Source organism: Desmodus rotundus, chromosome 10 (assembly GCF_022682495.2).
Source record: "Desmodus rotundus isolate HL8 chromosome 10, HLdesRot8A.1, whole genome shotgun sequence".
In the NCBI taxonomy this organism is placed as follows: Eukaryota; Metazoa; Chordata; class Mammalia; order Chiroptera; family Phyllostomidae; genus Desmodus; species Desmodus rotundus.
Genome location: NC_071396.1, coordinates 65,983,780 through 66,003,528, shown reverse-complemented (window position 1 = coordinate 66,003,528; position 19,749 = coordinate 65,983,780). Strand labels below are relative to the sequence as shown.

The window sequence follows — 19,749 nt, the reverse complement described above, 5'->3', positions numbered from 1 at the left end:
CTAGTCATTTTATTGTTAATTGCATTTTTAAAAAAATGAGTTCTAAAGGAGGAAAAACAAAAACTATTCATTCACTCCTATCCTTTGAGGTCTATTAAAGACTTCTGTGATTCATTCATGAGTTCACACATTCAAATGATATTAAGCATTTTGGGGGGATTACAATAAATAAAACCACCTGACTCTTGAGGAGCTTACAATCTGCATCAAACCAAGTAGTATGGAGCATTTGTTTTCTGCCGGATGGATGAAGAGGAGGAAACACAAACACACCTCCTGGTCGAGGGGGGTGGGGAGTGCTCCAAAAGCAGTAACTTTTCATAGCCAGAAGTGAATGCCCAAACTAGTAAGCTTTAAATCATAAAAGGATTCACCAAGAACAGAAGGGCAATAATTAAAAGTCCCTTTCTTCACCCTTCAATCCTCTCACAGAAAGAACCACTGTGAACAACTTACCATATATTCTTCTATCATATTCTTTCTGTTTACGTATTACACTGCTTAGATTCTTATCTATTCACGCAGTCTCTGAATTGCCTTCCTGCCACAAACACTTTTCCAGAATGAGTCATGTACCTACCTTTTTCTAGTAGAGTCTGTCTTAAGGTCTTTGCAAGCAGCACTCGAACATTTGGAACCCTATCGTTTGCTAAGGTTAGCAAGTGCGGCATCAGGTGCACGGCAAACTGGTCCATGGGAAGGCAATCATCTTCAATGACAGTCTGGGGAAAAGTAGTAACTGCTTTAGATTTGCCAGTTTAGTCTACGTAAGCCACAATACTAGCTAACGAAGTCTTTTAGTAACAACACAATTGCTATAGATTTTAGTTACTGATTTTTAAACCAATATTCCAGGCACTTGGGAACTCAAAGCAAAAATGTCATAATCAAGTCCCCACTGAGACACAGTTTTTAAACTGCTCCACAGACCTGACGTGTTCCTGATCACATTCATTTTCACACCTGTGCTATGGTCCAATCCTAAGGGCTGTCTAGGGCAGGGGTCCCCAACGCCCTGGCCTGTTAGGAACCAGGATGCACAGCAGGAGCTGAGCTTGAATGTATTGCACTAGAATCATCCCCAAACCTTACTCCCCATCCTGGTCCATGGAAAAATTGCCTTCCACGAAACTAGTCCCTAGTGTCAAAAAGGTTGGGGACCACTGCTCTAGGGGACTGCTGTGCATGCACCAGCTTTATAAGGAGCTCAGTAGACTACACAAAGGACTTGGTGAACCAGGGAGATACCCAACTGAGGAACAGGGGATCCTATAAACAATCAGGTGGCAAAGTTCTGTCTTTTAAGAATAAGAAAGAGGGTGCTGACAGAGGTAAGGAGTAAAGAATAAACCTAGTTCTACATACAAAAATGTGCCACGAATGGGTATGTCTCTGCTTACCTGGCAGACAAAGACAAAGGCTTGACGACCAGACCACTTGGGACATCTACCAAAATTTTCCACAAGCTCACGGATGAGGTCTACTCCGAACGTTGGCGGTGTTGCCATATGCAGCTTCTTCACCATCTCACTGACCTAGGAGAGTGAATATGGAGAAGTGACAAATATCTTCATTTTATGACCTTATTAAATACTTTGCTGATCTAAAATTGTAAAAGTTTTAACACATACCAACTTGTAAGAAATCCAACGAACAGAAGAAACTTTATCTGCACATAGATTCAGAGCAATGGGGCGTAAATAGTCATAAACATCTCTGGGACTATATAATTCTAGAAGTAAAATCAGCTGTCTACAAAAATAAATTAGAAGAATAATTAAAATTTTAAAACACATGAAAAAAGGTTGATCATCTGAATAATCTGTAATACTGGATACTATTTGTAAGATGAACACATGCAAAGACTAGTGACTTAACCTGGTCTCTCGTGCATTACATTACCTTCAGTCTCTGTATGTCTGTGTCCATAGGGACAGAGACAGAGCAAAGCATTTCCTAACATGAAACACATTTTTTCCCCTAGCTTAGCTGTGCTAAGAAACCTTCATCTACAATCAGTTTTCTGAGTAAGAAAGTTCTAGCAGTTTAAGGTAGCCTAATGTGTACTCGTTAAGGCTCTAAGCAGCCTCTAAGGGAATGATACATTTACTAGGGATAAGTGAGTGGTCCTTTAACAACTGTTTCTATTATTGCTGATGAGAACTGAAGACTTACAGCATCCGCCAGGCTCATTTGAGAAGATGCAACAATGCTCATGAAGAAATCGTCTGAATGTGAATGAGACTGTTGCCTTTCAGATTTCATGTTTGAGATTATTTACATTTGTAAACAGCAGGAAGTGAGCTGTGGTCATGGTCTTAGATTACAGCTGTCAATCATGGTCCAAAAATATTAAATGGAAATTCCAGAAATAAGCAATTCCTAAGTTTTAAATTATACACTGTTCTGAGTAGTGTGATAAAATCTCGAGCCATCCCATTCCTTCCTGCCTGGGACTGAAATACCCCTTGTCCAGCATCTCCACACTGTACACGCCACCTATCTGCTGGTCTCTTGGTAGCTGACTAGCAGATCAACCATCATGGTATCACAGAGCTTGCTGTGTCCAAGTAGCCCTAAATTTACTTAATAATGGTTCCCAAAGCACAAGAGTAGTAATACTGGCAATTTGGATACGCCAAAGAGAAGTGTTAATTAAGTGCCTCCTTTAAGTGAAAAAGTGAAAGTGCTTGACTTAATAAAAAAGAAAAAATGTATGCTAAGATTGTTAAGATCTATAGTAAGAACAAATCTAACTGGGAAATTGCCTAATTTATAACTGAAACTTTATCACAGATGTGTGTATATATGAGGAAACACAGCACATATAGGGTTTGGTACTATCTGTGGTTTTGTAATGGGGTGCAGAGCGTGGGCCCCCTGATAACCCTATAGGCAGGACTAGGGGAAGAGAACAGCGGAAGGTATGGCGTTTTAAGGCACATTGCATAGTAAAGGCAAAATTAATAGCCATGTGCCTTCCTGAAGGGAACAAGGGTATACTGCCCAAGGCACACTGCGTATGTGACTGTGACAATGTGCAGTGACTCATGATGTGGCGGGGGAGGGGAGCATGCCTCTCACATGGCTGAGCCCCGGTCTGCACAGTTACAGGTTCAGAACATGTCCTTCAAGGATAAGGGGTGACCACTGTATAACCACCAATACAGATAATGTAGCAATGACAAAGGCACCTGTATATTATACATCAACAGAAGTCCTCAAAGAGAAATGTACACTTAATGACACTATTTTCTGACACTGCAAGCTTTCTCATTGGCCTCTCCTGGGCGTGCCTGAGCAAGTCAGGGGTCAGGAAAGGAAACTGTAGAGGTCCCTTAATAGGCAGAAAGTGACTGACCGATGTTGGGGACAGGGGTGAAACCCCATGCAGTCCCCTGGGCCCTTCTCTCATACAAAGTGAAGCCTTAAGCTACTAGTGGAGACAAACTGTAGCTGGGGGTAGAAGAGAAGAAAAAAACTCTTCTAGGGAGAACAGTAGCAAAGCTTCTCAAGCTGAGACCCTACATTGATATAAAGCAGAATTCTTCTGCTGAGAAGGGGCAAGAATTCTGAGAAAGCCCAGGCACATAGGGCCTCCAAAATCTGAAGCTGAACCAAAATAACAGCAATTCTCTCATATCCCAAGCCTATCAACAAGCCTATCTCATTGTAAACAGTCTACAGGGAGGGGAGAGCAGGAGAAAAGACCATGTGTTCCCCAGAGGGCAGGAGCAGCTGAAAGCTGAGGGTGGACTATTAACACACGAAAAGGCCCACCAGCACTCCTGCTCTCACCCTCACCATCAGCAGGAGGCAGAGGCAACCCACAGACAGAAGCTTATAGCTTACGGGGGCACTGAAGGTAACCACAGCAACAATGAACCCAAATCCAGCTCAGTCCAGGCTAGATGGACTCAACCCTCCACACTAATGAAGAGGTGTGTCCGTTTCTAGTCAGAAAAAAGGCAGACTAGAACTCAGTGTAGTGACATCTTTAATGTACTGAAAGAAAAACTGTTGGTCCCCAATTCTATATGGCCACTGTGGAAAGTACTTTGGCAGTTCCTCAACAAATTAAACAAAGAATTACCAATGACACAGCAAATCTACCTCAAACAAACTGAAACAGGTGTGCAAATAAGAACCTGTACGTGAATGTTCAGGGCACCATACTCGTACCAGTTAAAAGATAGAAACAACTCAAATGCCCACCAATGGAAGAATGGACTTTAAAAACTGGTATATACATGCAATAAAGTATTCTTCAATCACAGAAAGCAATAAATTGTTGATACATGCTACATACAACATGAATAAATCTTAAAAACATTATGCTAAGTGAAGCCACACACAAAGTCAGGTTATAATACCCTTTATATAAAATGGTCATGATACTTCCGATCAAGATGGCAATGTAGGCACACATGCTCGCCTCTTTGCACAACCACATCAAAATTACAACTAAAATACAGAACAACCATCATTCAGGAATGTCAGAAATCGAGCTGAATGCAAGTCTGACAACTATGGAACTAAAGAAATCACATCCATCCAGAATGGTAGGAGGGGGAGCAGACACCGAATGTGCTGATCCCATACCAGTGTGGATAAAAATTTGGGACAGATATCTCAGGAGCAAGGAGTCCCAGACCCAAACCAGGCCCCCCAGTGCCAGGAAGGTAAGTCCCCACAACTTCTGGCTGTGAGAACCAGTGGGGATTTGAGTCAGTGGAAGATACTTCTGGAGCCCCAAGCAGTTGCCACACAGCCTTACCTACTCAGACTCACTCCCTCTGAGCTCTAGCACCTGATAGCAGTTTGAAAGGCACCAGTGGTATACAGAGAGAGACTGAAGCGTATGGAATAAAGGAGAGCAGAGGCCATTGTCCCACTATTAAACCCTCCCCCCACAGAGCCAGTAAGCTGTTGCCATATCTGAAACTCCATCAACATGGCTAACACTGTTTGACCCACCTGTGAGATCCCCAGAGGCTCTGCCCCATCCAAATTTAGGGCCCACCCAAGCTGCTTTTCCGTAAGAATTGTGGGTCTTGGCTCCTAAATCCTATCAAGCAAGCAACAGCTGGCTTCAGTGAGCCCTAGTGTCAGCCAGCTTAGAGTCACAGCTTGGATTCCCCTGGGAATCTCCATGCCCAGCATAAGTAGCAGCCATCTCAGCTTGCTTTACACCTCAGGCAGGGCGCCCCAGGCAAAACACAGATGAGGGGGCTGATCTTAGCATGTACCACCCAGAAAACCCAGGGCCAGCTACAGACCATGTCAGATCACCACCACCCTGCCCCTGCACAGCTGATCCTCCATGGAGGGTGGAGGTTAGTGGTCAGTGGTCACAGCCAGTCCTTGCAGCTGACGGGCCTGGGAAAATCCCTCATATTGATCTGCAAACAGCAACCAAGGCTCAACTACAAGAGGAGGGTGTACTCTGCCCACATGAAGATACAGCACCTCAAGTACCCAGCTTGGGTAATAGGGGAGGCTGTGTCACTTGACCCTACAGGACACCCACTGCATTAGGGCACACTACCAAGACATGGAGTCAAAGCAGCTCTATCTAATACATAGAAACAAATACAAGGAGGCTGCCAAAATGAGGAGACAAAGAAACATGGCCCAAATGAAAGAACAGATTGAAACTCCAGAAAAAGAGCTCAACAAAATGGAGATAAGCAATCTATCAGATGCAGAGTTCAAAACAATGTTTATAAGGATGCTCAAGGAACTTAGTGAGGACCTCAGCAGAATAAAAAAGACCCAGTCAGAAAGGAAGGATACACTAATTGAAATAAAGGACAATTTACAGGAAAACAACAGGAAAGTGGATGAAGCCAAGAATCAAATCAGTGATTTGGAAAATAAGGAAGCAAAAACAACCAATCAGAACAAGAAGAAGAAAAAAGAATCCAAAAAATGAGGATAGTATAAAAAGCATATGGGACAACTTCAGGAGGCCCAACATTCACATCACAGGGGCGGCAGAAGGAGAAGAGAAAAAGCAAGAAGTTGGAAATCTATCTGAAAAAATAGTGAAAGAAAACTTTCCTAATTTGGCAAAGGAAACAGACATGCAAATCCAGGAAGTGCAGAGAGTCCCAATTATGATGGATGCAAAGAGGCCCACTCCAAGACACATCATAATCAAAATGCCAAAGGTTAAAGATAAAGAGAAATTCCTAAAAGCACCAAGAGAAAAGAAGTTACCAGATGGTTGCCAGATATGAGGGGCAAGGGGGAGAATGGGTGAAGAGGTGAAGGGATTAAGAAGTACAGAATAGCCATGGGGATGTAAAGTACAGTATAGGAAATGGAGTAGCCAAAGAACTTACACATGTGACTCATGGACATGAAAATGGTGAGGGTACTGCCTGAGGGGGGCAAATGGGGAAAACTCAGGACAACTGTAATAGCATAATCAATATAATTTTATTTTTTAAAAAATAAATAAAATGCTCCGAATAGGCAAACCCAGAGACTGAGAGTAAAGTAACGACTGCCAGGAGCTGGCGGAGGAGAAGGGTGAAGGGTTTCTTTTGAGATGATGAAATGTTCTACAACGATACAGAGCTAAATGGTTGTATATTGTGAATATACTAAACATCATCAATTATAACTTTGGTTATGTGTATTTTACCACAAATTTTTAAAAAGAGAAATAGAGTTAATAAAAAGTTAAGAGAAGTCACTGCATCAAAGAAATGTTAAAGGAATAGGATACCAGAGAGAAACTTGGATCTACAAAATGTAATGAACAAATATAGGGAATGGTAAAGATGAAGTAAGTATATACCCCTTCAAACATATTCTAATAAACTGTTAGAACTTACTCAGCCAGTTCAGCTCGAAAGCGCCAATTTCTACTATTATCTGTCACCAAAAACTCCTGAAGTTGATAAAGATATTCTCTTCTTTTATCAATATGAAGAAGCTGAAATAACAAAAAAATTCACTAGGACAAGGTACAGACATTACTTCTTTTACTAGACTGCTTAAAAATGACTATAAATAATATGGTTAATTCTTCTTAAGGAAAATACATTCAGTAGGTATACTTAATTGTCTTAAAAATAGGTATTAGGTTCTTTTCCCCTGAAATTCAATTTACCTTCAAGGGCATTATCCCCTCTTCAAAGATGTTTCTTGAGCAAGCACGTGAACTCCACCAAAACTCTACAGCACCCCAGCATAGCTTTATTATAAGCACTCATTCACTTTATTTATATGACACCCTCATTATCACAAACTCTTTGAAGACAGAAATTATGCTCTTATTCATATATATGTGAGCCCAGCAGGTAGCACTATGATGGCACAAAACAGGTGCTCAATAAATACATGGTGGGGCAAAAGTAGTTTAACAGTTGTTCATATGGAAAATAAGACAATAATTAATAAATAATAATACAAGAATAAACTCTGTTTTATGTACTCACAACTGTAAATCTACTTTTGCCCCTCATCCCAGTAATTGCTCTACAAATCTTTAAAAGTAGTTTTATAGTCAACATGGGGGGGACCCTAAAGGGTGATATAAACAGAAGTAAATATACATAACTATACATCAAATAAATAAGGATCACACAGGAAAAAAATGTCTGAGTCTGAACTTCGCATTCGGACCATACGCTTTCATGGGGTGTGTTCTAAGGATAGACAGTGCTGAAGGAAGTCTTGAACATTACTTAGTTGATTTGATGTTACAATTATTATTAGTGGAGTAATTCTGAAACTATTTCATGTATGTAGGAGAATCAAATGACTAAATATATTAATGTTGTTAATAACAAAGTTTTCACTATGAGAAAAGAAAAAATATAAAGTGAAGAAAGGTACTGGATTAGAAGTAGAGATAACAATATGAAGATAACAATATAAAAGGTAACAATGTAACAATACTAAAAAAACCAAAACCCCAAAACAAAAAGACCCTCCTAGCTCCTGTACTCTGAAGTATTCTGAAAAGGCCTAAAAGAAATGACACCCCAGGAACAATGTGCACATCTAGTGCCTGGATCCTGACTTCTAAATACCACTGTCCACTAAAAAAGACCAGGGATCTAGGAAAAATAGTTGACTCCAGGCTGGAGCAGAGAAAGAAGGTGAGCCTGACAGTAAAGATGTGTTTAAAAATGAGGGCAAAAAAATAAAAAATAAAAAACACTGGAGGTAGTTTTAAGGGGTTTCTATTAGCCAAATTGGATGCTCAAGACAAATGACAAAAATGGATTACATTACACTGAATATAAAATTATAGAGATCATAATATTAAAAGTATATCTAAAAAGGGAGAGTAAGAAAAGGAAGTTATCTTTACCTAAGAAAGGCAATTAAAAATGTAGAAGGAATTATAAAAATAGACAATCAGTATTTTTATGACCAACACAGTAACAACTGATTCAGGCAAGAACAGCATCAGATGCATGATGCAAAAAGCACTGGGTAAAAGACTTGGGGGAAAAGATGTTCAGAGTTTGAAAGCATCACCCCCATTAAGAAGTTATTTTGTCATAAAGGCGAAAGGTCATTTTACAATGGAGGAAGTGAGCTGAAAACACCATAACCAAGTGACTGGACTCAGTGTCACCAGTAGCCATAAGAGATAACATCATGTTAGCCCTGATGTGATGCATTCAGAAAATACCTGCTGGCTTACACAGACAGGTAATATTCCGGCAAAGAAAACCTGTTTAACCTGAATCTAATTGTGCAACAGGACTCAGACAACTTCAAATTAAGGGTCATTCTGTAAAACAACTGGCTTTGCCTCCAGAAGAAAGCCAATGACATTAAAGGCAAAAAGTCAGGGAAACTGTTCTAGATTTAAGAGGACTAGGGGAGAGGTGGGGGGAAAATGAAGACAACTATACTTGAACAACAATAAAAAAAATGTGACAAAAAAGAGGACTAACGATATATAGTATTTGAATTCAATATGCAACTTCTGACTGGATTCTGAATTGAGGAAGGAAAAGGCCACAAAGAACACTATTGGGACAATTAGAGAAATTTCAAAATGGTATGTGTAAAATACAACAACATAGTATCAATGTTTTTTAAAAAGTACAATTACAAAGTAATCCCTCCATCGAAATACTCTGTACCTCAAACCTAGAACTACAGGAGAGCCATAAAGAGAACAGACTGTTGGTTGCCAGAGGGGAAGGAGGTTGGGTACTGGGTGAAAATGGTGAAGTGATTAAGAACTTTAAATTGGTGGTTACAAAATAGTTACTGGAATTTAAAGCACAGCATAGGGAATATAGTCAATACTATTGTAATAACTATGTATGGCAGTGATTATGACCTTTTTCATCTCATGGCACACGTAACTACTAAAATTCTGTAGCACACCAAAAAAATTATTTTTTGCCCATCTGACAAAAAATTTGGGTATAATTTTGATTTATTCTCACTGGTTGGCTGTTTGTGTTGGCTGTCGTCATTTTATTCTACAACAATCTAAGAGAAAAGAGATTGGTGCCTCCGACTAAACAGTCAGGTACTACAAGTTTTAAAAATTCTTTTGGCACACCAGTTGAAAATTCAGCTGATTCATGGTGCCAGGTGGCTACTGAAAATATTGGGGAACACTTCATAAAGTATTTGATTACCTAACCACTATGCTGTACACCTAAAACTAACATAAAATTATACCAAATATAAACTATAATTGAAAATTTTTAAAAAAAGAACTACAAGAGTACCAATTTCAAGGCTAACGTCTAAGAGACAATAGCATTCCAGCATTAAGCAATCTGTAGTCAGAGCTGTTCACCTCAGACACCAAAGATCCCATGTCAAAGGAGTGAGGACTAAGGCTTAGTGAATTCTCAGACTTCTAAAATACCACATAGTCTCTCTAAACTTAATGTTAATGAAAAATCTTTTACACATATTCAATTCAATAATTTTGAAAAAAGTATATTTATAGACATATTCAAACATCATTTAAAAATAAAATTTAGCCCTGGCTGGTGTGGCGCAGTTGGTTGGAGCATCATCCCATAAACAGAAAGGTCGTGGGTTTGATTCCCAGTCAGGACATGTGCCTGGGTTGCAGGTTTGGTCCCTGGCCAGGGAGTGTACAAGAGGCAACCAATTGATGTTTCTCACCCTCTCTCTCCCCTATTTCCTCTCTCTCTACAAGCAATGAAGAAATGTCCTCAGATGAGGACAAAAAATGTAAAATAAATAAAATTTAGTATTACTATTTTTTAAATTAAAACGACACCAGCAAAATTGATCAGAATGGGAGTTTTTTTTTTAAGTCACAGCTCACCATCAACTTATGGATACATTTTCTTTTTTTTTTTTTAAGATTCATTTATTTTTTTAGAGAGAGGGGAAAGAAGGAAGAAAGAAACATCAATGTGAGAGAGAAACATCAACAGGTTGCCTCTGGTACACGCCCAGCCAGGCACCAAACCAGCAAACAAGGTATGTGCCCTGGGAATCGGAACTGGTGACCTTTTGCTTTACGAGACGACGCCCAACCAACTGAACCACAATGGTCAGGGCTTGGATATGTTTTCTTATACAGAACATACAGAAACTAATCTTGGGAGTAGCAGAAAATAAAAATTTTAGATCTACAGTGGAATTTTAGTGTGTTTTTATGCAAAAGTGTTTAAAAGTTACCTTCAGAAAATCATGCAAGTGTTTAAGGACACCTATCCTGACTTCATCGAGGTCTTTTAAAAAGCCATTAAAAATTGGAACCAGGTCTGCAGCTGTCAGCTGATCTCCAAGAATAACTGCAAGCTCATGGATGGAGAAGGCTAAAGTTCTTCGAACTTTCCACTGCAGAAATAAAAATAATTGTATTAGTAATCTAAATACAAAGTACTTTAATTTTTTGACAATACAGTAGTTCCCCCGTATGTGCAGCTTTGCTTTCCAAGGTCAGTTCCTCTGGTCAACTGTGGTCCTAAAATATTAAGTGGAAAATGCCAGAAGTAAACAATGCCTAAGTTTTAAATTGAGTACCATTCTAAGCAGCGTGATGAAGTCTCATGCCATCCTGCTCCATCCCAACCAAGACATGAACCATCCACCCCTTTGTCAGCCTTCCCATGCTGCGTGTGCTCCCAGCCTGTTGGCAAAAGTCATGTTGATTATCATATTGACTATCGTGGTATTGCAGTGCTCGTGCTCAAATAATCCGAATTTTACTTAATAATGGTGCCAAAGCAAAAGAGCAGTGATGCTGGCAATTTGGACAGCTAAAGTAAAAGTTACTGACTTAATAAGGACAAAAAAAAATCATATGCGGAAGCTGCTAAGATCTATGGTAAGAGTGAATCTCCTATCCATGAAATTTTGAAGGAGAAAGAAATTCATGCCAATTTGTTAGGAAAGAGAAATCACATTCAAATAACTTTCATTAGAGTATATTGTTTTAATTGTTATATTTTATTAGTTATTAATCTCTTACTGTGCTTAATTTATAAATTAGACTTAATCCTAGGTATGTACGCATAGGAAAAAACACTATTTTCAGGGTTTGGTACTAGCCACATTTTCAGGCATCCATTGGGGGTCTTGATTGCAGCCCCCATAGATAAGGGGCGGTACTATATATAATGGTTGATTAACATCTCAATGCTATTAATCTCAAAAATTAAATCAGAATAAAAGTAATAATAATAATAATAAACACTAAGTTTTAATTACCTACTATGCATCAAAAACTGGCAGAAAAAAATTTAAATTCCTGCACAATATGTATTATCTCCCTTTCATTTATGAAGAAAAAAAGTTTGGAAATTATTATGGCATAGCTTTTTATAGCTTTCTGAACAGTGAATACCCAATTTACTGATGTCCCACACTGACCAAAGCCTGGCTAGTATCATCCTCTTGTTACTGTTTCCCTTCCAATTTCTGTGCAGCCTACTATAGAATAAAAATTTAAAAAAACAAACAAAACAAACAAAAAGAACAAAAACAAAAAACAAAAACTAGTTTTAAGGAATTGGCAATTAAAGAAATACAAGAATAGAATAATGCCCTGTGGACTGCCCTGGAAAGAGAACTATAAAGAAATGCCTTACCCTGAGATGGGCGGCTCAGTTAGTTGGAGCCTCAATCCATAGCCGGGGTGTGTAGGGGAGGCAACCAATCAACCCATGTTTCTCTGTCCCATCAATGTTTATCTCTCTCCCCTCTCTTTCTCCCTTCCCCCACCCTGCTCTCTAAAATCAATGAAACATCCTCATATAACTTTGGGTAAGGATTAAAAAATGATAATAATAATAAAAAGAAATGCCTTGCATTTACAGGAAACTTTACTTTAAAAACATCTTTTTCTTCATGTTACCTCAATTAAAAATTTTTTACTGTTACTTACTTTAAAACTTTACCTGCTGAGAAACTGCTTAGAGCAAAGGTTTCATACCACCCCAAATATTAGAACCAGTTCTTGAAAAAAAATTTATATCCATGGTCAGCATATTAAACAGATAAAGGCAGGGACGTTTTGATGGAGGGGAGGAGACAGGAGGTCTGAAGCCTGTCCACCCGGAGCTTTCCTGTTCACCAGAGAGCCCATGGCACTTGCCTCACAAGAACTCAGAATTCTGTGCGATAAGGATAAAAAACTACTAATAAAAAACATAAAGCACTCTATGGAAACTGTGCCTTTCTAGGGAGAACCTAAATCCAATATTCTTAAGCATTAGTCTACACATAAACAAGCCCAATCCCACCACAGAAGTGTGTTAACGTGGGATAAATTCACTCTGACTGGACCCTGGCTCTCTAACCTCACAGGTCAGAGGATAAATGTCAACTATGGCCTCTCAAGATCACTCTCCACTTTTAACTTGCTGAGTCAACAGCACTGATTCCTTGGAAACTCAGGGAAAATCATTCATTTCTCAGTATAAATTAGTCTAACTAGACTGCTGTCTTAAAAACTGAGATCAATTTCACTGAAGGAATAGGTTTTGTGGAAGCCAGGCAAAAGTTTTATACAAGGAAGTTATACCTAATGGCAGAGGAAATTAAGTCAACAAAGCCTAGGAAAAGAACCACAAAAGTCGCAGATGTCCAGACAAATGACTGAGGGTCAAATGTTTCAGATTCTGTGTCTTTTGGAGGGTTCGATGGTGTGCGGTACAGGGAGGAGCATGCCCACACGCTCCCGTCAACCTTCTCCCACCTGCACAGTCACTCACAAGCTCAAAACTCAGCTGTGCCAATAATAACACTACAGTTCTATGAAGGTTTTAAAATAGTAGAAGCATTTATAACACTGTTTCTAGGGAGAAAACTAAATCCTATATTCTTAAGAACTAATTTTAGACAATAGCACATTTGTAAATTAGGAACTTAGACATGTCAAGTGTGATCATTTTTAGTATTTCAGATAAAAAAAACTGCAAAATTGTGGAGCTTGGACCATGTAAAAAGACAGCTCTTTGGTACTTGCTACAACATGAACAGAATTCTATTATGTACTGAAAAGCCAAACACTGTGCCTTCTATGTGCGCATTCTGTTAATTCCTTGACTGTTTTACTCACCTGCATGTCTGATGCCAGAGTCTCGTAAGTCTCTCTTAGGCAGTGCCAGTTCTGCCTGCCGAGGGTCAGGGCCACGCCTGGGAGGCTATAGGCACAGTGCTTAGCAATTTCAGTGTCCACTGTCTGTGCACGAGAGGGGTCAGTCATAGACAAGTACTGATCTAAGAGAGCCTGAGGCACAACGTCCTGTGATGAGAGAGACAGGACATGATGCAATTTGAGCAGTGTAGATATAAATTAGGTAAACTTACTTTTAAATATATGAGTTTAACAAAGCATCTGAAATAGCGAAACCCCAATCTGAAATTTTCAGTTATTAGGTAACTGAAAAGAAAAACATGCTGAGGGGAAATGCATATATAAATAAAAACAACCCTAAGAGAAAAACAATGAGTAAGATCTTAAAACAGAAAACAGCTTAAAGGACAATTAGAATTGATTTTTAAATTTAAAAGACACATTAAAATACAGCCAGACCCTGGCCAGGTGGAGCACTGTCCTGTACACCAAAAGGTTGTGGGTTCGGTCCCCAGTCGGGGTGTATACAGGAGGCAACTGATCAATGTTTCTCTTTTACATCGGTATTTCTCTCTTTCCCCCTTCCTCTCTCTCTAAAATCAATAAACATATTCTCAGGTGAGGATTAAAAAAACATATGACCAGCACCTTTCAATGTTAGCAAAGATTATGAAAGTTGATTAACCTAGTGAATATGGTTTCAAGTACTTTTGTGCACTATTAGCAACATGTATTAGAGAAAAAAAAAAAAACCACCACCACCTGCATTCAGATGGAAATTTAGCAATTATCTATAAAAATTTAAAGCATATGTACACTTAACCATTTGTATAAATGTGACAAAAAAGAATGTGTATACAATCTTGGTTATGTGTGTATAATAGAGCTTTGGAAGACTATACTAAAGAAAGGTAGAATTAGTTGCTTTTGCGGGGAAGCAAAATAGATGGTATAGGAGAAACACTGAGAAGGAAAATCACCAAATGCCTTTGTACTTATTGAATTTTGAACTATGGAAACTTAATATCTACTTTCAAAAAATAAACTAAAATGGAAATAAATTCATTAAAAGAATGAGATGATCTGTATGTACTGACTTGAAACTATGTGTCCAATGTAAGTAGTGAAAGCGTATTTAAAAAAACTATGAACATTTTCAAGACTATAATTCCATTTTTAATAAATAGAAGCAACGAAAATAAAAAGTATATACCATTTGACCTAGAAAATCCACTTATGATAAGATACAGTCCCAGAAGCAAATAACAGGCATAATCATGATGAATGGAACACTGCTTGCAATATGACAACAAAACTAAACCCGCTGGCACGTAAGGAACTATTGGAGTTCCAGCACCTTCTAATGGAGTGCCACACCAGACCATGTGGATGCTGTGCTGCTGTTGCGGGAGGGAGTCCTTATGTGCTCATATGGAAAGCTCTCCCAGGATGGGCACAGGCTATCATGTTCTGATGATTCCTTAAGCGTATTTGCCCACATTTAAAATCTCTGAAATTGGAGTGCAACTTGTCACTGATGGCACTAAATTGAACCTTTTTTTTTCCTTATTTTCATCTCTAAAATTGAGCTGCATCTTATTCTAGAATTCTTGGCTACTAAGGCATGATAAAATACCTTGGTATAATGGTATAAGTCTATTTGCCTTTGAAAAACAAAAAGGGGTACACATATATATACAATAAGTTTTAGATATTCACAATAAATTTATGAAGATATACAGAAGAAACTATGATCCGTGGTTACTCTGAATAAAGAATGGGATAACAGGTGTGAGAAGAGGAAGATTTTTGTATTTTATTCTACTATTTGAATTTCCATGTTGAAAGCATGATATATTAATCTTAATTTTTAAAAAGATTTTATTTATTTTTAGAGAGAAGGGAAGGGAGGGAGAAAAGAGGGGGAGAGAAACATCAATGTGTGGTTGCTTCTCACACCCTCCCACTGGGAACCTGGTCCCCAACCCAGGCACGTGTCCTGACTGGGAATCGAACCAGTGATCTTTGGATTTGCAGACTGGTGCTTAATCCACTGAGCCACACCAGCTAGGGCACTAGTCTTAATTTTTAAAACTCATTATAAAAAAGGACAAAATTCAATGAGAAATTGCTTAAAAGAGCAATTAACAACAGCCACACCAAATAAAGCAGTTTGGGTCACTTACTTGTACTTTAGATCTCCTTTCCTCATCAGGGCTAAAACTACCACTGGTGCTCAAGTCGGAATCATTATGAATATAACGAAGGGTGGTCTCCATATTCTGTTAGGAAAAAATATTTACTTAAAAAATTGAACTATCTAACAAGTTTCCTTCATTTAAACTACCTAAGTTACTTACCTTTTAAGACTGCCAAAGATGGAAATACATATAAATTCTTCATGCTTTTAAAAGTTTATAAATACATATAAGGCCTCATAAGAACTTCCCTTGCCTTAAACTTGAATAGGATGCCATATGTATGAAAAAGAATTTCAGAATAAAAATAATTAAAAGTTTGGAAGTAATTTTGAAATGGCCCAAATATCTAGAGGGTGCTTTCAGTCACCTGTTTTAAAAGCCTTGGGATGTCACATACAATTATTCTCCTACTGTTGCTAGTCTTGGCTATTCCTCATTTCACAAATGTACCTTTTTAACAGTAAAAAAACCTACCCTAAAATAAAACACCCTCCAAAATGCAGAGATATCATAGTATTCAAATCTTCAATGATAATTAGTGGTCAGGGTTTCATTCTGAATCACCAATATTATACAAAATTTCTAATATACTAGATGTCACCAAGAAAAAATAAAACAGAAATCCACTAAAGGTCTAAAAGCCCTCTTGCCATCCCCAAGATATGCATGTAGGCACTCTTTCCTGAGCTTTTCATTCAAGCTACTCTGATCTGTGACCATTTGATTCTGGCATTCAGTGGTGTATTCCTTCTACCTGTTTATTGAAACAAGGGGTCAGAAATACTGATAACAAATGATGCTGGCTTGGTGGAATGTGGGAGGGAATTAAGGAAGGATCATACAGAACAGCTCCAAGTACACAGTGAAGATGATGCTAGTAACAGTACCCACCCTCACACTCCAGAGTCCAGATAATGCCACTGGCCCTCCGCAACATGGCCTCAAGTCCCGATCTTCTGCTCAGAATACTGTGTTGCTTGCTGCAGTGAAATGGTCCGATCAGAAACAAAGCACCTCTCCAAAAAGAAAAGGGAAAAGTTAATTATTCTTGATAAAGGGCTTTGTTTCCAGTAAGACTATTTCACTGCAGTGAGCTACATTAACATTGAGGCTACTAACTAAAATGGTCACGTAGACAGGATTAGGATTTACTTTTCCAAGCATTGAACATAATACTAATGTCACAAAGACAGGATGTGGTGACAATTACTTTTACTTAACACAAAAGGGAGAGCTGAGAAAATCAGCAACAAACAATGTACTAACTAGAAAGTGATTAGCTACAATTAATCCCCAGTGAAACACTTCTGTTTCAAACTGCTCTCACTTGATAAACACTTTACTGAGTTTGTTACCTCAACAGCATCGCTGATTAAAGGCACGGAGGCATCACGATTTATTTTACAGTTTGGCAGCTCACTGACGCCCAGATCATCTTGTACATCACTTTTCTTCTCCCCATCACTGGCCTCTTCGCGAGCATCCAGACTGGAAGCGCGCAGTGCTGCAGACAGCACATCCACTTGTGCTATAGGCAGAATAGGGAAAGGATAGTAAGTGGAAGAATTGCAATGTGCTTCAAAGTTTCTTCTCCATTTGCATTATATATTATCAATTAAATGTATATTTTTTGACACTGCCACCAAAAAGCTGGAAAATAAACTCTACCATAGTAAATCATTAGTCCTTCAAGAGAAAAAAAGTAGAAAACTAATATGCTCCCATGAGACTAACAATATTTATACACTACTGTACATTATTCTGCGTTAGTATGAAAAGAGAAATCTAGTTTTGGAGGTATCTCCAGTTTATTAAAAGGAGTCAATTTCAGTGTGAGTTAACTATGTTTTGGTAGTGTATGAATTGAACTTATAAGACTTACTTACTAAGCTATTTTAGCAGAAGAGCAGTCACTTTACAAACCCTGCCAACATAAAACAATCGTAATTACAAAGATTTTTGTTGCAGTTAACATTTAAACATGTAATATCTTTTTCCAGTTTATCTTTCTCATTCTTTTTGAAAATGAAATCAGTGACTTGTCCCAAACACAGGGATCCCAAATGAGCTCTGTGTTGCTTGCAGCAAACCAAACTGACAACTTACCAAGTTCTTAAATCTGGCAAGTAGCACTGTCTATGTTCTGAGTTACACCTCTTTATAAAAGTGACTTGAAACTGAGATAAGCCATTCTTCTTTCCCCCACAAATGAGAAATTTAACAAAAAATATTATTAGCATTACTTCAGGTAACAATCCCCCTGGATACTCAAAAATATAACAATTTATAAAATTTTAACTTTGAATTTATTTAGTACAAAGATTAGAAAGTGTCCCCCTAAAGCAGAGTACCCATTTAATTAAGATAACCTACTACTATACTGACACATTTCTAAAACTCTAGTCTAAGCATACAGAGTACCTGGCAGTGGGGTTACAGGAAACATATACTATGAGGTTCTGGTTTATAAATTAAGTAGCAAACTGAGGTGTTTAATCATGAAGTTACTCATGAAAAATATACTCATCCTTTTGAGAATTTCAGCTGCATTGTGTTCTAATCCTTTTAATTACTTTAGCTTCCGTTTCTGGAATCTTTTAAGTTTCCAAAATGCAATCAAAATAGTACTAAAGTACACCGTACAATACATAAAGGTTAAAATGTTTTGTCCCACATAAAATTCATGGGGGGTTTGTGTGGGGAGGGGGGGGGGAAGAGAGAGATATCCGTAATACATCTTGATTGTGTTCCCTAGGAAGTAACTAATAAATCAGTCTTTCACAAAAAAGGCCTTATATAGATCATTTATCTCTAGATGAACGACATCTTTTTCTTCGTTTATGTTAAGCTTCATCTTTAGGTTTATATATTCATAAAAGTTTAAATGAGTAACACTTTGAAATTAGTTTCCTAAAAAAACTGATATAAAGATCATGAAGATACAGACTAATGCTAATTCCTCAGGAAACATGATGCTTAAATCCTTTATCCGAGAATGAGGTGGAATCTAATGCTCGACTAATGCTAAAATTTTAGTAGGATATACCACCACAACAAATTTTTAAAAAACTAAACACTTGGATCTTTATCGAGATCTCAATTTTCTTACAATCTAACTGTAATCCCAGGAACTAGAGCTCATTTAAAACCATAGGTTTGTGAAAAAACAAAACTGTAGTAATTTGTTCTCAGAAATAGGGTCCACCTTGAAACTGAGTTCTACCCCTTCCCTGAAGCAACTGGTACAGCAGAGCTAGACCTTTATAATCTCTAACTTTCCCACAAACTTTATTGGTGGTTAGTCACAAATTCCTACAATTTGTTGATTTTAGTCAGTGAACAATATGATTTTTCTGACCATGACTGTCAAAAGGGCCCAATTCTTTCACCGGAAAGAAACCTATTTTGCGGGCTTGGGCCATTTTTCTTTCTGTAATCTATGAACCTAGTTGTGGTGAATCAAGCTGGCACCACTCGTCCTGTGGGCACTGCTCAAACTCACCCCTGACTCAGCTGGCAATCTCAAATGCCAGGGTCTGAAACTGTCCTGGACAAAGACAGAAAAACCTCACATTCCCCAAGTATTTTGGAAAAGAGGATCTCTTATAAGCACCTTCTTCATATTTTACCACTTCCCTTTTGGCCTTTCATGTAGTATCTATTTCTAACTCAGAAAGGGCTTTCTTTTTCTAAAAAGGAGTATTTCATTATAGTCTGGGAAACAACTTAAAGTTTTTGGCCAAATCTCACCAAAAAAAAAAAAAAAAAAAAGAAGAAGAAAGAAAATCAACGCAAGTAAGGCAACTGTGAAACAAAGGCTGCCTTAAAATTTAAAAAAACCCCAAGTCTTGCTTTCCCCTCCGTGACATGTGCCACCCATCACTGATGAGGGGAAGAACAGGTAGCCCTGAGGCCTGCAAAAGCTGAAGTTCACCTTGCAAGGGTTTCTCTGGGCAGCGCCTCTCAGATCTTACTGCCCAACTGTCA

At 38.3% G+C, this 19,749-nt stretch overlaps 1 protein-coding gene across 5 annotated transcripts in view; it reads right to left on the bottom strand.

The window, feature by feature from the left end:
• Positions 1–19,749, bottom strand: part of PPP4R1 (protein phosphatase 4 regulatory subunit 1) — a 75,922-nt gene that overhangs the window by 1,465 nt on the left and 54,708 nt on the right. For all 5 annotated transcript variants that reach the window (XM_053912336.1, XM_053912335.1, XM_053912333.2 and 2 more), the window contains 8 exons: positions 17,118–17,290; positions 15,748–15,843; positions 13,544–13,729; positions 10,657–10,818; positions 6,846–6,946; positions 1,632–1,752; positions 1,401–1,535; positions 581–722 (listed from right to left, as the gene is read on the bottom strand). In XM_053912336.1, the coding sequence (XP_053768311.1) occupies positions 581–722; positions 1,401–1,535; positions 1,632–1,752; positions 6,846–6,946; positions 10,657–10,818; positions 13,544–13,729; positions 15,748–15,843; positions 17,118–17,290 (1,116 nt within the window). The remainder of the gene's footprint in view (positions 1–580; positions 723–1,400; positions 1,536–1,631; positions 1,753–6,845; positions 6,947–10,656; positions 10,819–13,543; positions 13,730–15,747; positions 15,844–17,117; positions 17,291–19,749) is intronic.